The 19466-nt window shown below is 33.1% G+C and overlaps 3 protein-coding genes across 3 annotated transcripts; all 3 read left to right on the plus strand.

Moving 5' to 3' along the window:
• The first annotated feature begins 1396 nt into the window (after positions 1-1396).
• On the plus strand, positions 1397-4986 carry LOC118057364 (probable polygalacturonase). The gene is made up of 6 exons (XM_035069922.2): positions 1397-1603; positions 2673-2990; positions 3159-3279; positions 3372-3546; positions 3642-3712; positions 3944-4986. Exons 1-6 carry the CDS (start codon positions 1598-1600, stop codon positions 4612-4614), a joined length of 1362 nt encoding a protein of 453 aa, XP_034925813.1. The 5' UTR covers positions 1397-1597; the 3' UTR covers positions 4615-4986.
• Positions 4987-8550: 3564 nt separating this feature from the next.
• On the plus strand, positions 8551-14157 carry LOC118057365 (pumilio homolog 24). Its single transcript, XM_035069923.2, has 17 exons — positions 8551-8881; positions 8990-9043; positions 9311-9372; positions 9480-9561; positions 9671-9794; positions 9929-10012; positions 10395-10509; positions 10641-10791; positions 10914-11027; positions 11180-11251; positions 11738-11788; positions 11885-11935; positions 12278-12385; positions 12485-12682; positions 12783-12857; positions 13304-13551; positions 13649-14157. Exons 1-17 carry the CDS (start codon positions 8636-8638, stop codon positions 13779-13781), a joined length of 1968 nt encoding a protein of 655 aa, XP_034925814.1. The 5' UTR covers positions 8551-8635; the 3' UTR covers positions 13782-14157.
• A 340-nt stretch (positions 14158-14497) lies between these two features.
• LOC118057366 (uncharacterized) lies at positions 14498-17852 on the plus strand. Its single transcript, XM_035069924.2, has 4 exons — positions 14498-15729; positions 15828-15879; positions 15998-16065; positions 17125-17852. The coding sequence occupies exons 1-4, from the start codon at positions 15580-15582 to the stop codon at positions 17683-17685; spliced, it is 831 nt and encodes a 276-aa protein (XP_034925815.1). The 5' UTR covers positions 14498-15579; the 3' UTR covers positions 17686-17852.
• Positions 17853-19466: the final 1614 nt, after the last annotated feature.

Raw genomic sequence — 19466 nt, forward strand, 5'->3', positions numbered from 1 at the left:
AAACCCAATAATACTAATATTGCTTATTTAATTGTCAGGTTAACTGAGTATCGCTTTTTTTTTTTTTTTTCCAACTACTTTTTCTCTCATATTTCAAAACTAAGGGATTGAAACATCAAAAAAAAAAAAAAAAAAAAGGAATAAAGTTTATGATGTAAATGTAAAGTCTAAATTTAAAGGGGCCCAAAGATGCGAAAATAAAGATTTGTAGGATGGAAATGATGTTTTTTCTTGTGATAATGAATAAGCCCTACTATTCTTTTTCTATTTTTTTTTTTCAAAACTACAAATTGAAATCTGAGTCTACTAAACTGGCTTTTAATTTAATTCTAAAATTCATGATAGCACCTTGAGTTTCCAATAATACATAAAGAAAATAAAATATTACAAACATTCACATGAAAAATGAAATTAAAAAAGAAGTTCAGGGATAAAAATAAAAATAAAACAAAAAACCAAAAAAACCTATACATAAAAAGAGAACTTACTAATTAACAAAACGGTTCACCAAAATTATATGCAACCTTGGGTAAATTATCAAACCCAACTACATTTTTTTTCATTTACAAAATAAAATATTAAGAAAAAATCTAAGGAAACAAAACAGAGGCAATGCTACAGCAAACACGACTGCTAAAATTTAAAGGGTGTTTGTCGGGACGGTTGCATTGTATTTTTTAATATTATTTTGATGTATTAATATTAAAAATAAAAATTATTATTTTAATATATAAAAAAAAATATTAAAAAAAAAAAAAAAACAATTTTGCTACCGTTCCACACATTCTCTCTCTCCCCCCCCCCCTCTCTCTCTCAATGAACGAAGCCCGTTTCAGACAAATTTGTCGGCGAGAGACGTTTTTAATCATATTCACTTAGAGGGTAATTACGCCGTTAGTGGCCATTAATATAATTAATTAATACATTTCCTTTTTTCTTTTATTTTTGCATGAAAATTAAGCTGTCATATCTTTACTCACCAAAAACATATTATTACTGAGCTATTATATAGTTTTGTGTAATGTAATTATAATTAGTATAGTTTTAAAATTTGATTAGTTTGGGTAATGTTTCGAGAGAAGAATAATTTAGATCGGTATAATTTTATTTTTAAAAAATTAAAAATTATATCAATTTTTTTTTTTAAAAAAAACAAATTAATAACCGTGTTTTAACCGCACTAGAACTGGGTCGACCAATTTTTTTTCTTCCTATAATTGGACTAATCCGAACTTAGATTAGTTAGACTTCCAGTTCGATACATCAGACTTGTCCGGATCTTAAAACAATGGTAACATGTGTACAGTGATGGTAGTAACAATGATAAGTAAATAAATAAATAAATAAATAAAGAAAATGTTCTTTGTCATTTATATATAATTAATGCTTATAATATACAAGCTTACACAAAGCTGTCCCTGTTTCCGTGCTTCTTCTTCTTCTCCCCTCCCCCCTCCTTTCTCTGTCTTTCTTTTTTCTCCTTTTGTTCTGCAGTTTGTTGTTATTGGGGCATTAGCTAGCCAGACTTTGTTTTCTTTGCTTCCGTTTTGGTTAGCACCGCTGAAGAAGAAGAAGAAGTTGTGAGTTCTTCACGAAGATGCCAGTAAGTACGTTTCTTTTATATATCTGTGTTTCTTTCTCCTTTTTTCTTCCTGCAAATCTTGAAAGCTTGGAATCTTGATTGGTTTTGTGATATATTTTTATTTTTTTCAAGTATTTTTTGACTGCCTTTCTGGGATTCTCATGTTTTGTATTATAGTGTATCAGTGTTTCACAGCAATGGCTATGGCTGTGAATTCGGTTCATTTTTGCTATATCTTGGTTCATGGGCATTCTATGCTTCTATCTTTTCTAAATATGGTGATTGTAAAGTTCCATTTTTGCTTGAACCGATGCTTTTAATTTGGATATTATGTGTGTGATAGATTTTTTTCCCTTTTTTGCTTCTTCCATCTCTTCTCTTTTCTCAATTTAGTTGTGTCTTGAATATCTGGTCTTTCTGTTTTGCTGTTATTCTGAGCAGTTCTGCTCTCATTGGAGTTTTTTTTTCACCTTTTATACTTTTGATTAGTTGATTTGTTTACTGCATTGCTTTCCTTTCTTTTGGATTCACCAAACCACAGTTCAGCTTCCACATCACAAGGAGGCTAATTTGTTTTACTAGAAAATACAGTATAATTATTTTTATTTTTATTTTATTTTTTATAAATTGCTTTCCATTATGATCTCATGTATTTCATTGCTTCACTTGAAGCATCCTCTTGTCAACTAAAATCTAATAGTTGCCTGCTATGCTTCATCATAATAGGATTTTCCAATATTTTTTGGGGTGTAAAGGGAATTGTTAGCTTGCGAAACTCTTACATAATATGAAGAATACTCTTTGTCTCCATATGGCATCTTTTTTTGTGATAAAATGGACAGCCTGGTTTTTGCTTTTCTTTGTTCTTATTCTGTTGTTGGTTTTGTGAGCTTTGTACAACTCACTAGATTCTAAGAATCCAATAGAGGAGGTCAGAGTCTGCTTGTTACTGTTTCAATGAATTTTCAATGGAATTCATGATTGCTTTGAATTTTTTATTGCTCTCTTGTTTAATTGACTGTTGCGCAAAATGAATCTTTATTCTACGAATCTGTTCTTAGATTTGGTTGTTTTTGCTCTTGTTTTTCAGGTGGCATTACTCTTGCTACTGGCACTGAGCATTGCCATTAGAATTGATGCAGAAGAGAGTAGCGGAGTGTGTGACTTTAAGCCAGGTTTAAAACCGAGGCCACATAGTGTGTCGATCTTGGAGTTCGGTGCAGTTGGAGATGGGAAAACATTGAATACTCTTGCTTTTCAGAATGCCATTTTCTATCTAAAGTCATTTACTGACAAGGGCGGTGCTCAGCTTTATGTCCCACCCGGAAAATGGCTTACCGGAAGTTTCAGTCTTACCAGCCATCTCACACTCTTCCTGGAAAAAGGTGCTGTTATTCTAGGATCTCAGGTACTTTTTCACTGTTTGCTTTCTCGTATTTGTTTTCCCTCATTTGTTTTGTTTGACCTGTTTCTAGTGAAGAGATAGATGCAGAAAAATCTTTTAACAATGCAAAATTAGTTTGGTTTGTTGTGTTCAATCCTTGGGATTCTTACGCGTGCTTTCCTTGCTTGTCAGGATCCATCCCATTGGGATCTTGTTGATCCCTTACCCTCGTATGGTCGTGGGATTGAACTTCCTGGAAAAAGATATCGAAGTTTAATAAATGGAGATATGCTAACTGATGTGGTAGTAACTGGTAAAAGCACTTGCGTTTTCATTTGTTTCTCTTTCAATCACAGATTGTTTGGTCTTGATTGCTGCTTACCTGACATTTATTTGCTGGTCTAGGTGATAATGGGACCGTTGATGGTCAGGGTTCAGTTTGGTGGGATTGGTTCGAGTCCCATTCCTTGAACTACAGCCGCCCTCACCTTGTGGAATTTACATCATCTGATCATGTAGTAGTTTCAAATCTTACCTTCTTGAATGCTCCTGCATATAACATTCATCCTGTATATTGCAGGTAAGTTTTCTAAGATCCAGGTGATTGCTAATTTAATAAACAGCTTATGATTAGATGGAGTGACTTAGTTTTGTGTGCAATTGTCTCTGATGCAGTAATGTGCTTGTTCAAAATATTTCAGTCTCTGCTCCTGGGGAATCCCCTTACACCATCGGCATAGTTCCAGGTTTGTGGAACTTGTGTTTGTGTAATTAACATGTTTTCCACTAATTTCCCTCAGTACGAATACCAACTCTATTTCATCCTCAAAATTTTAAGTTGTATAATTTGCTCGAACTAAGAATGCTTTATTAATATAATGAGCAAAGAGAGTGGGTGTGGATGAACTGCCTTGATTGTGTTTTGTAATCATTGTCGGACAAGAATTCAGCTGACTCTGTTTTTATAACATTTTCAGATTCTTCCAATAATGTGTGCATAGAGGACAGCCTCATCAAGGTTGGTTATGATGCGATTTCCCTCAAGAGTGGTTGGGATGAATATGGCATTGCCTATAATAGGCCAACACATGATGTACACATAAGAAGGGTCTACCTTCAATCATCTTCAGGCTCGTCCATCGCCTTTGGTAGTGAGATGTCCGGTGGCATTTCTAATGTGTATGTTGAGCAGGTCTCCCTATACAACTCGTTTAGTGGCATTGAGTTTAGAACAACTAAGGGCAGAGGTGGTTATATCAGACGGATCATCATATCAAATGTTGAATTGAAAAATATCAACATGGCGTTAGGTGCCATTGGTGATTGTGGGTTGCATCCGGATGACAGTTTCGATCCTAATGCCATCCCAATTCTTGATCAAATCACTTTGCAAAATGTGATTGGTTCAAACATCACAATGGCTGGCAACTTCACGGGACTTGCAGAATCTCCTTTCACCTCTATTTGTCTATTTAATGTCTCCTTAACAATTCCCACCGCCTCAACTTCTTGGACATGTTCAAACGTTATTGGCTTTTCAGAGTTTGTTTCCCCGGAACCATGTCCAGAACTCAACAGCTCATATTCAAATTTTTCCTCGGTTTGCTACTCCATCCTGAATTCCTATGGTAAATCCGCCAGCTTATGAATACCGTTCCTTCAAAAGTACAGTCATATGGGGTAAAAAGGGATTCTTCCACAGCTTATGGTCTCTAAAGTATGTCAGATTCTTTTCAATAAGACACATGTCTACAGTATTTGTTCCTTCATTCCCTTGGTTTTGCATTTCCTCCTGTTCAATTCTGCAGATTATTTGTACAGCTTCATATCTTCATTCATGTGTAAGAAAATTTTTGGTAGTTATTGCAACAAACCACAAAAGTGACATGAATATTCTTAGTATTGCTACCTGTATTCTATTAAACCCCTCACCTTGTTCACAGAATCAGACGCATTCAATGCAAGTTTCCTTGTGAAATCTTCATTGGATATGAATCAATATACCAGCAGCATTAGTTGATGACATGAATTGCATGAATTCAGTATTCTGTAGTCAAGGAAAAGAGCATCTTATAAAGTTTAGGAGCTTCTGCTTCAAGCTCTAGGACATGGCTGCTACGAGGATTCTGATAAAGATTTTGCACTTCTGGTTTTATGTGATGGGCATGGTTGTCGGGAAAATAATTGCAGTGTTTTAATCTCAAAATGTTACAGATTTGTTTCCTTCTGCAAAGTGTTCCTGCTACAAATATGTTTACACCAGAGCTTTGAGGTTTGATTAAAAAATGAGGCGTAAATCCCTTCTCTCACAGCCTAATTAAATCACAAAATCATTGATCTGCAGAAGGAAGATTATGGATCATATAAAAGGAAGAGCTCAGTAATTGCTTGATTCTAAATCAAAGTTGTGCTATGCCTGGTTGATAAACAATAATAAAGGAGGATTTTTTACACACACACACACTGAAGTCAGCTGTCACCCCAATAAACCACATCCTACTCCACAATTTTCATCAAGCTGGTAACGTCTGCAAGGTTATAATAAAGTACGGAACAAGAAGTCTTTGACATGGAAATATTCTCTTTTTTATCTTCAAGAAACCACAATTTAATCGGGCAACTAGTATTTTTATATATATAGATTTTCGCCAAACCTTTTTTAAGTTAAAACTTGAATTTTTGTTATTGTATTTTTCTTATAAAAAAGATATATTTTCAATTCATAGAATGATTTTTTTAGTAAAATCTCCTTTATTCAAGAAGAACTAACTAACACTAAGATTGATTTTTTTTTTTTATGATTAAAATGTGACTGGCCAAAACTTTATTATTATTTTTTTTTATCTCTCAACATTCAGGAATTGAAACACAAACACGCATTTTCCTTTTTATCCCTCAACATCCAAGAATTGAAACATCATGAAACTAAAGTTTTAGAATTGAAATGTAAATATAAAAATATAAGGACTAAAGTGTATATTTACATGCCTCAAGAACAATAAAACATGAGTATTTTTTATTTTATTTTTCTGGTAATGATTTTCACTCGTTAATCCACTAGTAAATACGACAGACATGCATTGTAGCTCTCTCCATTTTCGGAATCTGAAGGCCCTAAAATTTTATGGAAAGATATTATTGTCAAAGAACCAGTTCAACCTAAAAGCTTAAGCTATTAGGTGAGGTCCAAGATATAATTTGTTGAAACTTGCACAGGCCCACATTACCTTGAAATAGGTTGGTTAAATTTACAATTTTTTTATTTAAAAATATTTTTTTATTTTTCAGATCATTTTGATATATTGATATAAAAATTAATTTTTAAAAATTAAAATTAAAATTATTATTTTAATATATTTTTAAATAAAAAAAAATACTTAAAAAAAACAATTACTAATTTATTACTTATTTCACCCACCGGGGGCACACAAAATCAAAATCAAAGCCAGCCTCATAGTAAAGTGGTTGAAGTAGCGAAAATCATCTTAGCTATAAACTTGTTTTGACTTTCTAATTTTTTCTTTCAAAACAATGTATTTTTGGCTTAAAAAAAAAACAAATTGAAACCGGTTGACCCATAGTTGTACTTTGGAATTTGTTTGACATCAAGTCCAACATAATTTATCTATGGAACCAAACTATTCACATTACAAGGATTAATTATAAGCTTATTGTAATAAAGTTTTATTACTAAAAATTACTACAACAATCAATCAGACAGATTTGGATTATGTTTGATGTGTTTTTTTGGATTTTGATTTAAATTGGTTTTTATTTTTTTATTAAACAAATATAAAAATAAAATTTTTAAAAATAATTCAAAACAATTTTTTTTTAAAGGAGATAGTACACGTTATAATTCATAAATTAAGAGTTAAGAAATTCAACATTAAAGAAACTTTTAAATAGAGATTTTTTTAACTTTTTTTACCACGTGTTACTATTTATATAAATTAAGTATAAAGCTAAAAGGTTTTTCAAACACCCATTAGTAAGATTAGCACTATGAATTACAACAATAATTCATAATTTTTTTTTTTTGTGTCATGACATTTTTTTTCCTTTTAATTATTGATTAATTTTTTAAAATTTAGTCCTTATATAATATGTGCATAGGAATTTAGAGTTAATAATTTATTTTAATTTATCTTTTTATATGGTTATCTCTATATTAAAAAACATCACAACATCAAATTGATGTTAGAAAAATATTCCAATATCGCAATATGATCTATTTTTAAAGAATTTTATTTAAATAAAAATGATTTTGATGAAAACTAGTTTGTTCAACCTTATGGAGTAAATGACCCGGTTTGCGAGTTTGGTAATGTAACCTTGGTTGCTCTGGTTCGCGGGTTTAGCTGGGTATTTTTTTTTATTGAACTCGATTATGTAATCGTCTATGTTTTTTTATCATATAGTTAAAAAAATAGTTTTGAAAAAAAATATTTTATTAAATTTTGGAAAGTTCATGGGCATGCTGACGAGTTTAGCTTCTTTTTTTTTTTTTTTTTAATTCCATCATTTGATATTGGACTGATTGAAAACTGAGTTTTATAATTTGTTTTGTTTTACTTTTTATAAAGTTATCATAATTTTTTAAAAACAAGTCTTGGTATTGGTTTGATGCTCAATTTGACGATTGTCTAATTTTATTATCATATAGTTAAATAAACAATAGTTTTTTTTTTTTTAAAAAAGTTATTAATCCTAATGAAATCCAATACCTAATTTGCAGGTTTGATGTGTTGATTCAGGTTACCCGATTCATGGGTTTAACTAGTTCACCCATCAAACATGTTATGTTATATATATATATAGTTTTAGTTTTCGTTCTTTAATTTTTCTAATTTACTCTTCTTCATTAGTGGATTGCTTAAAAAATAAAATTTATGGTTTATTGTTTTTTATTTTCTCTAGGGTTATTATGATCTCAATAATGTTTTTTTCAGGCTTGGTACTCAATTTTATAAGCATTTAATTTTATTATAAAATAAAAATAATTTCAAAGATAATAAAGTTATTAAACACATTGAAATTCATGACCTAGGTCACTAGGTAACCGAGAACGATCCAATATGTCGTTGTCTTAGAATTTTTTTAAAATTGTTGTCTTAAAGTTTTTTTTTTTTAAAGCTATGCTATGTCTTTAAGCTGTCTTTATACCTATTAAATTGAATAATTATTTTTGGATTAATTTTCATGTGATTTAATTTAAAACTCAAATTAGAAAAAAAAATTGGGTAATAGGATTTCAAAATCAAATCGCTTGATTGAATTTAATAATACTATAAAAAATATCTCTATATTTTAAATATTTTTTTTAAGTTTAGAAAAAAAAAAAGCCTAACCTCCAGCAAAACATGGATGAATGTACCAGTACATTTTAAACTATAACTCCAAAATTTTAAAATTTATTTTTCAAAAGTCATGTCTAATATTTATACTACAGTATATTAGTATTGAAAAAAAAAACATATAAAGATAATGGGCCAGCCCATTACCTCAGTAGCCCATTAAGTTGAACTTGGATCCAAAATTGGCATGTGGCCACATTAGGACATATTCATCTATTATCATCTCTAACAATACCAAAACCCTCAAAAAACCCCTCAAAGACCAACCGAAAAGCACGAGAGCGACTAAAAAGCTCTAAAGCTTGTACTTCAATGGCGGCGAAGAAACAAGACAGTAACAACAAATCAAAGAAGAGAAAGCAAAACCCAGATGCTAAGACAAATACAAATAGCTCATTTTCTAAAAGACCGAAGCTTGTCAGCTCAAAACCTGAAAACAAGCAAGAAAAGAAGCCTTTCAAGCCATTTAAGAAGCAGAATTTTGGCAAATTGAAGTCGCAATCTGGTGAAGAGAAGAACACCCCTTTATCAAAAAGGGAGCGTAGGCTACATGCAAAGGTTATTTCTTTTCTAGTTTTTTTTATTTTTTATTTTTATTTTTTTATTGTTATTATGTATAGTTGTTTTTTGCGTACTGAGTGTTTTTGTTTGTTTGTTTGATGATAGGAATTGACGGAGGCTAGGAAGAAGAGAAGGAAGCAACATTACACTCTTGAACAAGTATGCGTATTCTTTTAATTTGTTTTTATATCCAATTTGATTCATTGAAGTCAAACATTTGTCTCTGAGTCGTGGTTTAAGGAGTTACCTGGGACTAACATGTCCTTTTAGGAATTTGTCATTTTTGAAAAGATAAGTTGAAGTTCAAGGCTTGCTGTTTTTTTTTTTTCTTAAGGAAATCTGAAGTGTGTATTGGCTATAGTTTATGTTGTAAGTTTTGTTTATTGTGATTATTGGTTTGAGCAAATATCTTTTATTTTCACACAGGAGCTTGCACGTCTTTGGGAAAAGATGAGGCAGCGTAATATTGTCAAAGAAGAGAGATCCAAGTACCTTTTTTTTTTTGGTTAAGCTTAACTCCATGATTACATGTGCATGGGATTTTGCTTTCATTCTTTCTCTTAACCATTTTTTCCCTTTTAAATTATCTTAAAAGGATTATTGCTGAAGCTATACTAAAGATGAAGGGGAAGATTCCGGAAATTGCAAGCTCCCATGTTTCGTCTCGTGTTCTGCAGGTGATTTTCTGCTTCCTTTTTGTTTGTCCATGATATGGGTTTTCCTAAGTTTACTGGTTTGTAAATGTTTGTTGTATCCCTCATTTATGCTGTTTTATTTTATTTTCAGACTTGTGTGAAGTATTGTACACAAGCTGAAAGGGATACCGTATTTGACGAGCTCAAGCCACATTTTCTGACCTTTGCGACCAACAAGTATGCAATTCATCTTGTGATGAAAATGCTAGATAATGGTACGTTTTGAGTTGAAAGAATCAAAAGAGAAAATAGAGGGACAATCAAAATGCCAGTTCCTATACATTATATTTATTCTTGTAAGTAAGACCCTTTTACTTTCATCATCTAAACTTCTTTATCTTGTTTGCAGCTTCTAAAAAACAGCTAGCAGAGTTCATCAGCTCCCTCCGTGGGCATGCTGCTTCTCTTCTTCGACACACTGTTGGATCTGTTGGTATGTTATACACTTGGGTTTTTGTTTGCTTTTTTTAAGGAGCAGTGGATCTCTTGGATACTCTGATCAAAGATATATTGATTCTGCTTAATTGTCTGTTACTCACTCTAAATCTCTCAATTTTCATTGAACTTAATTCTGGTGGTTTGTCAGTTCTGAAGATTCAATAGTTGATCCAAACCTGATTCATCCCTGTACTTGATGCAAAACATTACCTTGTTAGAGGATATTCCCTTGAATTTTTCTTTAGATTATGGTTTCCTTTGGTTTTTCCCTATCCTTTTCAGGAAAATATTGTTTCTCAAGTTTGATGAATTGGATAAAGGTTTCCTATTGAAGATAGAATGCAACTGATTACTTTTTTTTAAAAACTCCTTTTCAGTTATCGAGCATGCATACCAGCTGGGAAATGCAACTCAAAAACAAGAGCTTCTGATGGAGTTGTATTCCACTGAACTTCAATTGTTCAAGGATCTTTCATCAATGAAAGAAAGCAGGTGACTCATTTTCTGTTTCTAGTACTTTGCCATGCAAGAGTGTTCCCTATTGTAATATTTTCTAACAGTCCATGGTCATGCTGCTTTCTTGATTTTGCTGAATATTTATCTATGCCTTGGTTATCTTTCAGGTTACCAGATGTTATCTTGAAGCTGAACCTACAGAAAGGTTCAGTCTTACGACACATGGCTTCTGTCATTCAACCAATTCTGGAGAAAGGAATTGTTGATCACTCTATTATACACAGGGTGCTAATAGAGTACCTCAGCATAGCTGGCAAGGTTAAACAACATTTTAATGCCCTAAACAATTTCAAAAGAACAAATTTTGAAGCATTTTTTTTTCTACAGTAGCAGTTTCTCTTTGCAACTTTGTTGTCTTTCTAAATTAAGTTTGTTTTTAGACCTCAGCAGCAGAAATAATTCAACAATTGTCAGGCCCACTTCTTGTTCGAATGATCCATACAAGGGATGGATCTCGGGTTGGGATACTGTGTGTCAAACATGGGAGTGCTAAGGTTTGTTGCATTTTCTTTGATCTTTAATATCGACAAAGATTTAAAAATAGCTGTTTATTTATTCAACCATGTGAAAAGGGTTATTCTGATTTCCATCGGTTGTCCATTGCCCTTTAATCTTTCTTTCCTTTTCCTTTTGTGATAATATCCAGGAGCGAAAGAAGATTGTCAAAGGACTGAAAGGCACAGTAGGCAAAACAGCTCATTTTCAATATGGAAGTTTGGTAAGGATTTCATTTTTCATCTGTACCTGCTCTGTAGCTTGACGTATTTATTGTTCGTGGCTGGAGAAAAAATTTACAGTCACCTTCCTGACATTGTCTTCTGACTTAAAAAGTTTCATTTAAGTACTCGATGTTGTGTTTTACCAATTGAGTTCACTCTTATGTTTCCTATATTTCCTTGGGTAGATCCTGCAACACATAATTTCCTCCAGATCTGCATATATTGCTGAATTGTTTTCTGTAGTTGTAAATGGATTCTTTGTTCTGTGTTTTTTTTTCCGGTGACGGTGGGGGTGGGGTATGGTTCAAATTGTAAAGATTAGTGACTGAAGGTTATGTATATGCTTTAGACTATATCTCAGTGTTTTGAATTTTTATGCCCATTTGCATTATCTTCAGCTTCATCTGTTTCCTTGCTTGTGTCATCATATTTTTGTTCTGTGGTATTCTCTGACTATTAACTTTTTGTGCATCGGATGTTTTAAGGTACTTGCCTGCATTGTCTCAACTATTGACGACACAAAGCTCGTAACAAAGGTTGTTTCTAGTTGTGATGCTTATTACTGTTATTCTTTAGAATTTTCTTTTGAATGTCTTTCTGATTGAGTTTCTATTAAACTCTTCTGATTGCAGACTGTCATTCGCGAGCTTCAGTCGATCTTAAAGGAGCTTGTTTTGGATAAGGTTTCTACTCTTCTTGCACCTTGGAAGTAATTTTGGTTACATATATAATGGGAAAAGGTGTTGTGTAGCTTTAACTGTAAAACATGGATGGTCACCAAGTGTTTATTAAAATTCAGAATGCCACAAACAGGACTGGCTACTAATTATTAATTAATTCAACATATCATCAAACCCCCTGGGCACCTCTGCTAACAAAATTTGGGAAACTGGTTCTTACAACGCATTTATTTATCAATTAATTTTGTGGGATCTTTTATCTCAGTTTTTTTATATTGACAGATTTTTAGCTGTCTGGTTTTACCCTTACAAAACTTGTTCCTGATTCTTTTCACTGTTTATTAGAATGGAAGACGTCCTTTGTTGCAGTTGCTTAATCCAAATTGTACACGATATTTCAGTCCTGATGAAATGGCTTCTCTTAGCCTATCTATTTCCTCTCTCAATTCCATGGTAACGTGATATTCATTTATCATTTATCTGGACCTTGAACGATCTTAGATCACTGATGCAATGATGCTTGAATGTACTATTTTTCTTTTCCATTTGCAGGGTGAGTTGGAAGTAAATTCTGAAACTAAGTCTTTAAAGGACGAGGAATCTAGTGACAAGGACAACAATGGGAGAGAAGTTACAATGGCAAAGCCTGATGGAAGTACAAGCCCTGAAACTCTTCAACTCATTGAGGGTGGCAAAAAAGATCCTTCTATTAGAAGGCAAGAGCTGTTGGTGGGCAGTGGCCTTGCTGAGGTTTGTTGCATTAAGATCTCTAAAATTCCTTTTGTTGTTCTTTTCTATGGTGTCTCTGTATCAGAAAGACTTCTGGCTTTGATACTACTGTGCTTTGCAGGGCCTCATTGACATATGTATTGAGAATGCAGAAGAGTTGCTAAGATCAAATTTTGGTAAAGAAGTCTTATTTGAGGTTAGTCCCTGCATCTGATATTTTGTTGTAGTAATTGTTTACTTCAACCTCCAGAAGTTCAGTTGCTGAAACTTGTTATGATATTTTCACCTTTCTCTTCTGAAGTCTATGTTAGTGTGAACTTGCTATTTTGCTAGATTATTGGGTTTAGGAGGCACATACATGCCTATTAAGAGTGCATTTGATAATGTGATGCAGGTGCTTCTGAAAAGGCATCAAATTGGGATGCTTTTTTTATGGTTTCGACATCTTCATGTCACAATCATCCTAAAGCTCCCAAAAAAAACCAATCTGATGCCTTTTCAGTTCAAAATCAATTTGAAAAGCACTTTAAAAAACACAAACACAGAGCAATTGCACTACCAAACAGGCACTAGATGTCTTTGTAAATACCTGGCTTAACCCATCAGAACATTTGATTTGATCTATCTTGGTGATGAATGAAGGTTGCAACTGGGGGTTCTGGTGGTATTCTTCGAGAAACTTTGGGTGACAAGATGAACACCTTGCATGAAGCTATAGCATCTCTTGCAGCAGAATCTAAATTTGAGGAATCAGACAAGGATCATGTCCTTGAAAATTTCCACTCCAGTCGGACCATTAGGAAATTAGTTATGGAAAGCTCCATGTTTGCCACCACTCTATGGAAGAAAGCTTTGAAAGGAAAGTGTGAGCAGTGGACACAAGGTCACAGGTTAGGCTAACATTCAAGTCTCTCTTGCAAGTAGAATGCATTTAGCCAAAGCATAATTTTGATATCTGACGTAAATGTCTTTCCTAACATTCTGCAGTTCTAAGGTAATATGTGCATTCTTGGAATCGTCGGACTCCAAGATCAGTAAACTAGCCAAGGAAGAATTGCAGCCCTTAATAGACAGCGGTATTCTCAAATTACCTGAAAAGAAGCAACCAGCAAACAAATGAAGGTAAAATCGTTTGCAGCTGACGGTCACTATAATGACACTATCTCAAAGTACAGGCACAGCAGCTCCTGGATCACTGGTTGAATTGAATTTGAACTCAACCACGACAAGACAAGCATAGAGTGGATCCAAATCTGAAATGAGGTCCAAGGAAAAGGTGTTATAGCATGTACTGTAGCCTATCTATCTTTCTCTTCCATGAATCATGTCAACGTGCACGACATCTGTACATTAGAGAAATCACTCTGTTGCCGATCTGTGTCACAGCAGAATCATGTTTTTGTTCCTCCTATCAAGCTTGAAATTTTGTTATATTACGACTTACCAAGTTGTAGAAGCATTTGATCAAATATATGACTTCAACAATTTTGACGTTACATCATGTTAAGATTGCCTGACAGTCACGTCAGCTTCATCTCTTCCTTTGTTTTTCCCCCTTGAAAATTACCAGCTGTAAAATATCGACTGCATAAAACCATGAATCTAGTGAGACAGAAAAGATTAAGATAATGGGACAGAGGCCTGTTCTTCGAAAGGATAGATTTACTGTTATAAAAACATTTATTTTTATGAATTTTCTCTGTTATTTTCTATTTTTTTTTACATTAATTAGAAGCAATTTAGATGCATCAGCTGCATTTTTCTTTTAGAATATCAACTTAAATGACTGGAATCACAAAAAACGCTTAAAGCAAGGGACTAAAAAACACAATTAAGCTCAGAGATTTTCTGCTGTTTCGTAAAGAAATATACAGAGGAGAGCTTCTATTCTATGCTGTTTCATAAAGAAATATCTTAATATATTCATTGAAGCAAATTTAAATTAACATCGAGAAATGCCACAGCTCCATAGAACATATATTTTCTACTGAACCCTACGCCCTTACCAATGGATCTGTGATTCCCAATATTATTTCATGGCACGATAGATGCTATTTGACTAAAAATGTTTTGTTTGACTCCAGGAGTATAACATTTTGTGGTTGTCTCCTTCCTCTTGCTTTTTAGATTCTTAAGCATATGATTGAATCTCATTTCTTTTCCTTTTTCAAAATCCAATTTCTTGGTAATTGAGAATTTATTTTTTTCTTTCCTTTCAATTTTCTTCAGCAATTTATATATATATATATATATATATATATAGAAAAAATGCTTTAAATATCCCCATAACTGAGTATCTACCATAAATTCAAGGGATCGGTCTAGTGGATAGTGAGATTTACTCAATTTCCTAACCTTTTTATATTCAAATTTTAAGATGAACACTTGATGGAACTTATTAAATTCCATTTAATGCATGAGAATATCATTAAAGATCAATGGACGTGATCTCAATTGATATACTAACTGATTCGAAACAAATATTTCAAGGCACATAGCAGTATTTTTGAATACAGGTGAGCTGACACATGAAAATGGCTGCTCTCTTAATTTCTCGTGAAGAAGATAAAAGAATGGCCTCTAAGCTCTCAAAATCCAACCTCTAGATTTGATTTTAAAATTGAAATCAGCCCAACTAATAGGGATTGAGGGATGGATAATGGAGCCAAAATCCAAATATTAACCCTGTCAAACATTAACGTTAGCCTCTCCATCTCTTCTCTTCCCACAACCGATCCACTTTGAAAAATCTCTCCCACAAACTTTGCTCTCTTTTCTTAACTGCTCCACCATTGCAATCACTCCCTCTCCTTAAAGACCAACGAAACGTACACCAACATTAATACAATACACATTTAGCAACGATAGGAGTATATATAACAGTTCCATTCTTCATTTCCCCCCCTCTTCTCTCTTAAATGGGGCTAGAATTAGAAACCAAGAAATCCCAGTTAGTGTTTGAGATTTGTTCTCTGTCAGCCCTATTGGTTTCCTGTGTTCATAGGCATCATAGTAGTAGCTGTGATCCTGTAGAATCGCATTTTATTGATTGGTATCGCATTCTGGGAGTACGTAATGTGTTAATCTTCTTGATCTTGATTACTTCTCAAGGTTTCTTTATGTTTTATTTCAATTTAATTCAATGTGTTCTTGGACTTGTTCGCAGGTAGAGGAAAATGCAGGCTTAGAAGTTATAAAGAAGAGGTATCATAAACTTGGTAAGTACGTTTTGTTGATGTTGTTGTGTGCTTTTGTTTTTTTTGTTTTTTTTATATATATTATGTTGACGTGCTTTTCCTTCCGTTTGTGGTGAGGATTGTTAATTTCTTGTGGCAGCTTTGCAACTTCACCCAGACAAGAACAACCATCCTAAAGCTGACATTGCCTTCAAGCTTGTCTTGGAGGTTAGATAGACTATTCTCTTCTTATTTATTGATACAGGTAGAACTTGGCATGTATAGTTGCATGGATGACTGCTATTTCAATGTAGATTTATTGCTTAAATTGGTTTATGTAATCAATCAGATGAGATAGATATTAGATAATTCTTGTTTCTTGTGGATTAATGATGAAGATAGTCATTTGAATCAAATTGAATTTAAGAAATATAGAATATGGATAGATGACACAAAATCATTTGCATTTTGGGACCATCTGTGGGCACCGACTGAACTTGGTTATTTAATTTCAAACCAAGATTTAGATAACTACCATTAGATTCTATTGTTATTAGAGTACATAAACTCGCACCAGTAATCACATCAAAGATAGCAGCCTGTAAAATAAATGCTCACGAGGATGAAATGCAATATTTGATGACTAGTAATGGTTCTGTACTATGAGAGTTTGCCCTGTGTGACATAGCCATAAAGCCATGGCAGAGTTTGGGTGACAGAAGGGGCCCTGGCTGGTTTCCCCTGTAAAATGAAAAAATCACCAAACTTTGTTTTCTTGTTAGTTTTTCCATCTTCTGATAGTTCACTCCCTTTTCTTCCACCTTTAATACACCATGCTTTGTTATTTCACTTTGCTTCATTTCTTTCTGGGATAGCTTTCCATCAGGGTCGTTCCGTTTTCCAGAATCTATGGCTGCCTTGAATGTTCTTGCCGCAATCGCAGCAATGGCATTTGAATATCCCTGATTGAGGCCCTTCGTGGAAGTCATAAACTGGCCGATTGAAGGAATATGGGGCAAGATTGATGAACTTGTTAAAAAAAAAATCGGTGCGAAGCAGGAACTGCCAAGTTGGGGTATCGTGATATAAAATTATATCACAACACCCTTCACCATTCTCTTAGTAATTAAGAAACAACATAAAATTTCATGAAACAGTTCTGTTTTTTTTTTTAAATAAAATAAAATAAAATAAATTTCAATGTTTGTGTGTTTCTCTGTATATATGTATGCATGTCTGTATGTTCCTTTCAGCATCCTCAGAAAAAGAATACGCTTTTTCTTGCAGGCTTATTCATATCTCTCAGATAATATAAAGAGAAGAGACTTCAACTTGGAGAGAAGCAAGAACTTCTGCATTGTGTGCAACAGAATTCCATACGCATTTTCCAACAGTTTGAGCAAACCACATGCATCGAAAGTTGTCGAGGAATTGAAATCTGCAAATCGCACAAGATTGCTTCGAAATCGGGTAAAAGAAATGAAACAAAGATTCAAAGAGGAAATCAAGGTGATGGAGAACTGTTTGAGGGCTAATAGATTGTCAAGGAAAGAAACACCTCTTTTCAAACCATCAGAGAATTACCAATTCCAAAGCAACACTCGTTGTGTGTCACAGAAGGCCGAGTCCCCGGTTTTTGATCCATCAAACTATCTTTTCACAGGCTATCCTCACATTAGGAATCAGATTTACAAGAAACCCGAGAACTTTTCAGACTTGAAGAGGAGAGATATATTGAACAAGTACGGTGGCCATGGAGAAGGAAAATCATATAATGATTTCCCAGTTTTTGAGATGAGATCAGATGGAGGAATGCTCAAGGAATCTGCTGCTTGTGTTTATTCATAATCCTGAATACTGAATAGTATTCATCCATACAGTACTGTGGAATTAGAGTTGCAGAATCTTACATTAGCAGAGAATTCTTTTCATATTTTCTTGCTGACAGAGAGAATTTTTTCAATCAAGAAACTGGTATGTTGTAGAGAATTCATCCAAAGAAGGAATTACTTGTTGCAAAGAACCTCTACTTCATATAGAAACATATATCAAACTCTTCTCTCAGTATAAAAATAGCAATTGTAGATAATTCAACCAGATAAACATTATTCATTAGAAAGAATCATTTTCAGCAAGGAATTATGCGTAAAGAAATAATCCTTCACAAAACATTGCCAAAACGAGCTAGATTTTGTCCAAATTCAGCCTGGCTGAACCCGGGGCTCTAGTAGGCTGGTTCTAGGGCTACTCTGTGAAAATCAATGCCGATAATATACTGGAAAAACCATTAAAAATCTCATGTCTTTTGAAGGCGGAAACACTTCTGCATATCATATTTTCATTCATTACTGTTTCATAATTCATCTCACACTACTACGTTTTGAACCCGACTCGGTCAGACAAAAATGTGAAAAAGATTATAGATTTGTCATTATGATTTTCCTAATAACCAAATTACTCGTATAAATGAAATATTACTAGTTTTTTATTATGATTTTGTTAACATCTAAATGAATATCAGAAGGAGCTGGCACCGAATCGTGATTTTCCACAGCCAGGACACCAAGGAATCCATAAGAAGAGGGAATGATGCTGAGAATTGTTAAAAGTTCAGATAAATCATTTGCATCGATGCCAGAAGCCAGCAAGGTAGGTGACGTGGATGGAGGAGCTTTGCAACCAGGCTGCAAGATCTCTGATGGTTCTCGTGCTTCGACTTCAAAAGGCAGGCCTGGAGTGGATGAGGGCAATCATAAGAAGAATGGCTTAGTTGGCACTCAATCAAGCGAAGAAACTTGGAGAGCACGTTTCTTCATCTTCATCGATGCCAAGAGGCGAAGATAAAAGTGGTGATCGTAGCAATTCTTGGTCCTGCAAATAATTTGAATGGCACGTAAATCTGTCGTTACTTTTTACTCTAATGATTTAATTTATACGAAAATAAAAATCAAGGTGGATAACAAATAAACTGAGGCAAAGATCAATCATCTTATCTTAAAACAATCTAACACGTGTTCTCTAATAGCAATGATATGATTGCAATATTATTTCTCAATCTTACTTGATTTTCTATTCTTGATAGCAAAACCAAAAACAAACTACAAACCAAAATTTATACGTTACTCGTTACCATTTTTTTTTTTTGTAGAAAAGGGTAGAAGAATCTTGACAAGAAAGTTTGTAAAAGAGAGATTTTTTAAAAGATGATAAGTTTATTTAATTATCAAGATTTTATTAGGATTGTCTTTGTATAATATTTTAAAACGACACTTTTAACGTTAATTTAGTTTAAAACCTAAAAAATATACACAATTTTAAATTTTAATTTATTTAAAAGTGGTGTTGCGGTAACTTTTCAAAGTGCTTTTTATTTGGAAATGTATCAAAATAATAATTTTTATTTTTAAAAAATTATTTTTGATATTAGCGCATCAAAATAATTTAAAAACACCAAAAAAATATTAATTTGAAGTAAAGAAAAAAACTAAAATAAATTTAAATTTGTTCAAAAACGTTTTTGAAACCCAAAAATAAACATGAAGGATTCTAAATAATCAACATTTAATCTATGAAAACCTAGGGTTTCTTTAGAATTTTAAAAACAACAACAAAAATTGATTTAAAATCAA

Source organism: Populus alba, chromosome 10, assembly GCF_005239225.2.
Source record: "Populus alba chromosome 10, ASM523922v2, whole genome shotgun sequence".
NCBI classification, from domain to species: domain Eukaryota; kingdom Viridiplantae; phylum Streptophyta; class Magnoliopsida; order Malpighiales; family Salicaceae; genus Populus; species Populus alba.

What these genes read in the sequence shown, in the direction of transcription:
- LOC118057364 (XM_035069922.2), top strand. An exon ending in ATTCATCCTGTATATTGCAG is followed by an intron (nt 3,547 to 3,641) that starts GTAAGTTTTCTA and finishes TCTCTGATGCAG; the next exon opens with TAATGTGCTTGTTCAAAATA. An exon ending in CACCATCGGCATAGTTCCAG is followed by an intron (nt 3,713 to 3,943) that starts GTTTGTGGAACT and finishes TAACATTTTCAG; the next exon opens with ATTCTTCCAATAATGTGTGC.
- LOC118057365 (XM_035069923.2), top strand. Translation starts at nt 8,636, where the DNA reads ATGGCGGCGAAGAAACAAGACAGTAACAACAAATCAAAGAAGAGAAAG. An exon ending in GTCAAAGAAGAGAGATCCAA is followed by an intron (nt 9,373 to 9,479) that starts GTACCTTTTTTT and finishes TTATCTTAAAAG; the next exon opens with GATTATTGCTGAAGCTATAC. An exon ending in TCATCAATGAAAGAAAGCAG is followed by an intron (nt 10,510 to 10,640) that starts GTGACTCATTTT and finishes GTTATCTTTCAG; the next exon opens with GTTACCAGATGTTATCTTGA.
- LOC118057366 (XM_035069924.2), top strand. Translation starts at nt 15,580, where the DNA reads ATGGGGCTAGAATTAGAAACCAAGAAATCCCAGTTAGTGTTTGAGATT. An exon ending in GAAGAGGTATCATAAACTTG is followed by an intron (nt 15,880 to 15,997) that starts GTAAGTACGTTT and finishes TTCTTGTGGCAG; the next exon opens with CTTTGCAACTTCACCCAGAC. An exon ending in CCTTCAAGCTTGTCTTGGAG is followed by an intron (nt 16,066 to 17,124) that starts GTTAGATAGACT and finishes TTTTTCTTGCAG; the next exon opens with GCTTATTCATATCTCTCAGA.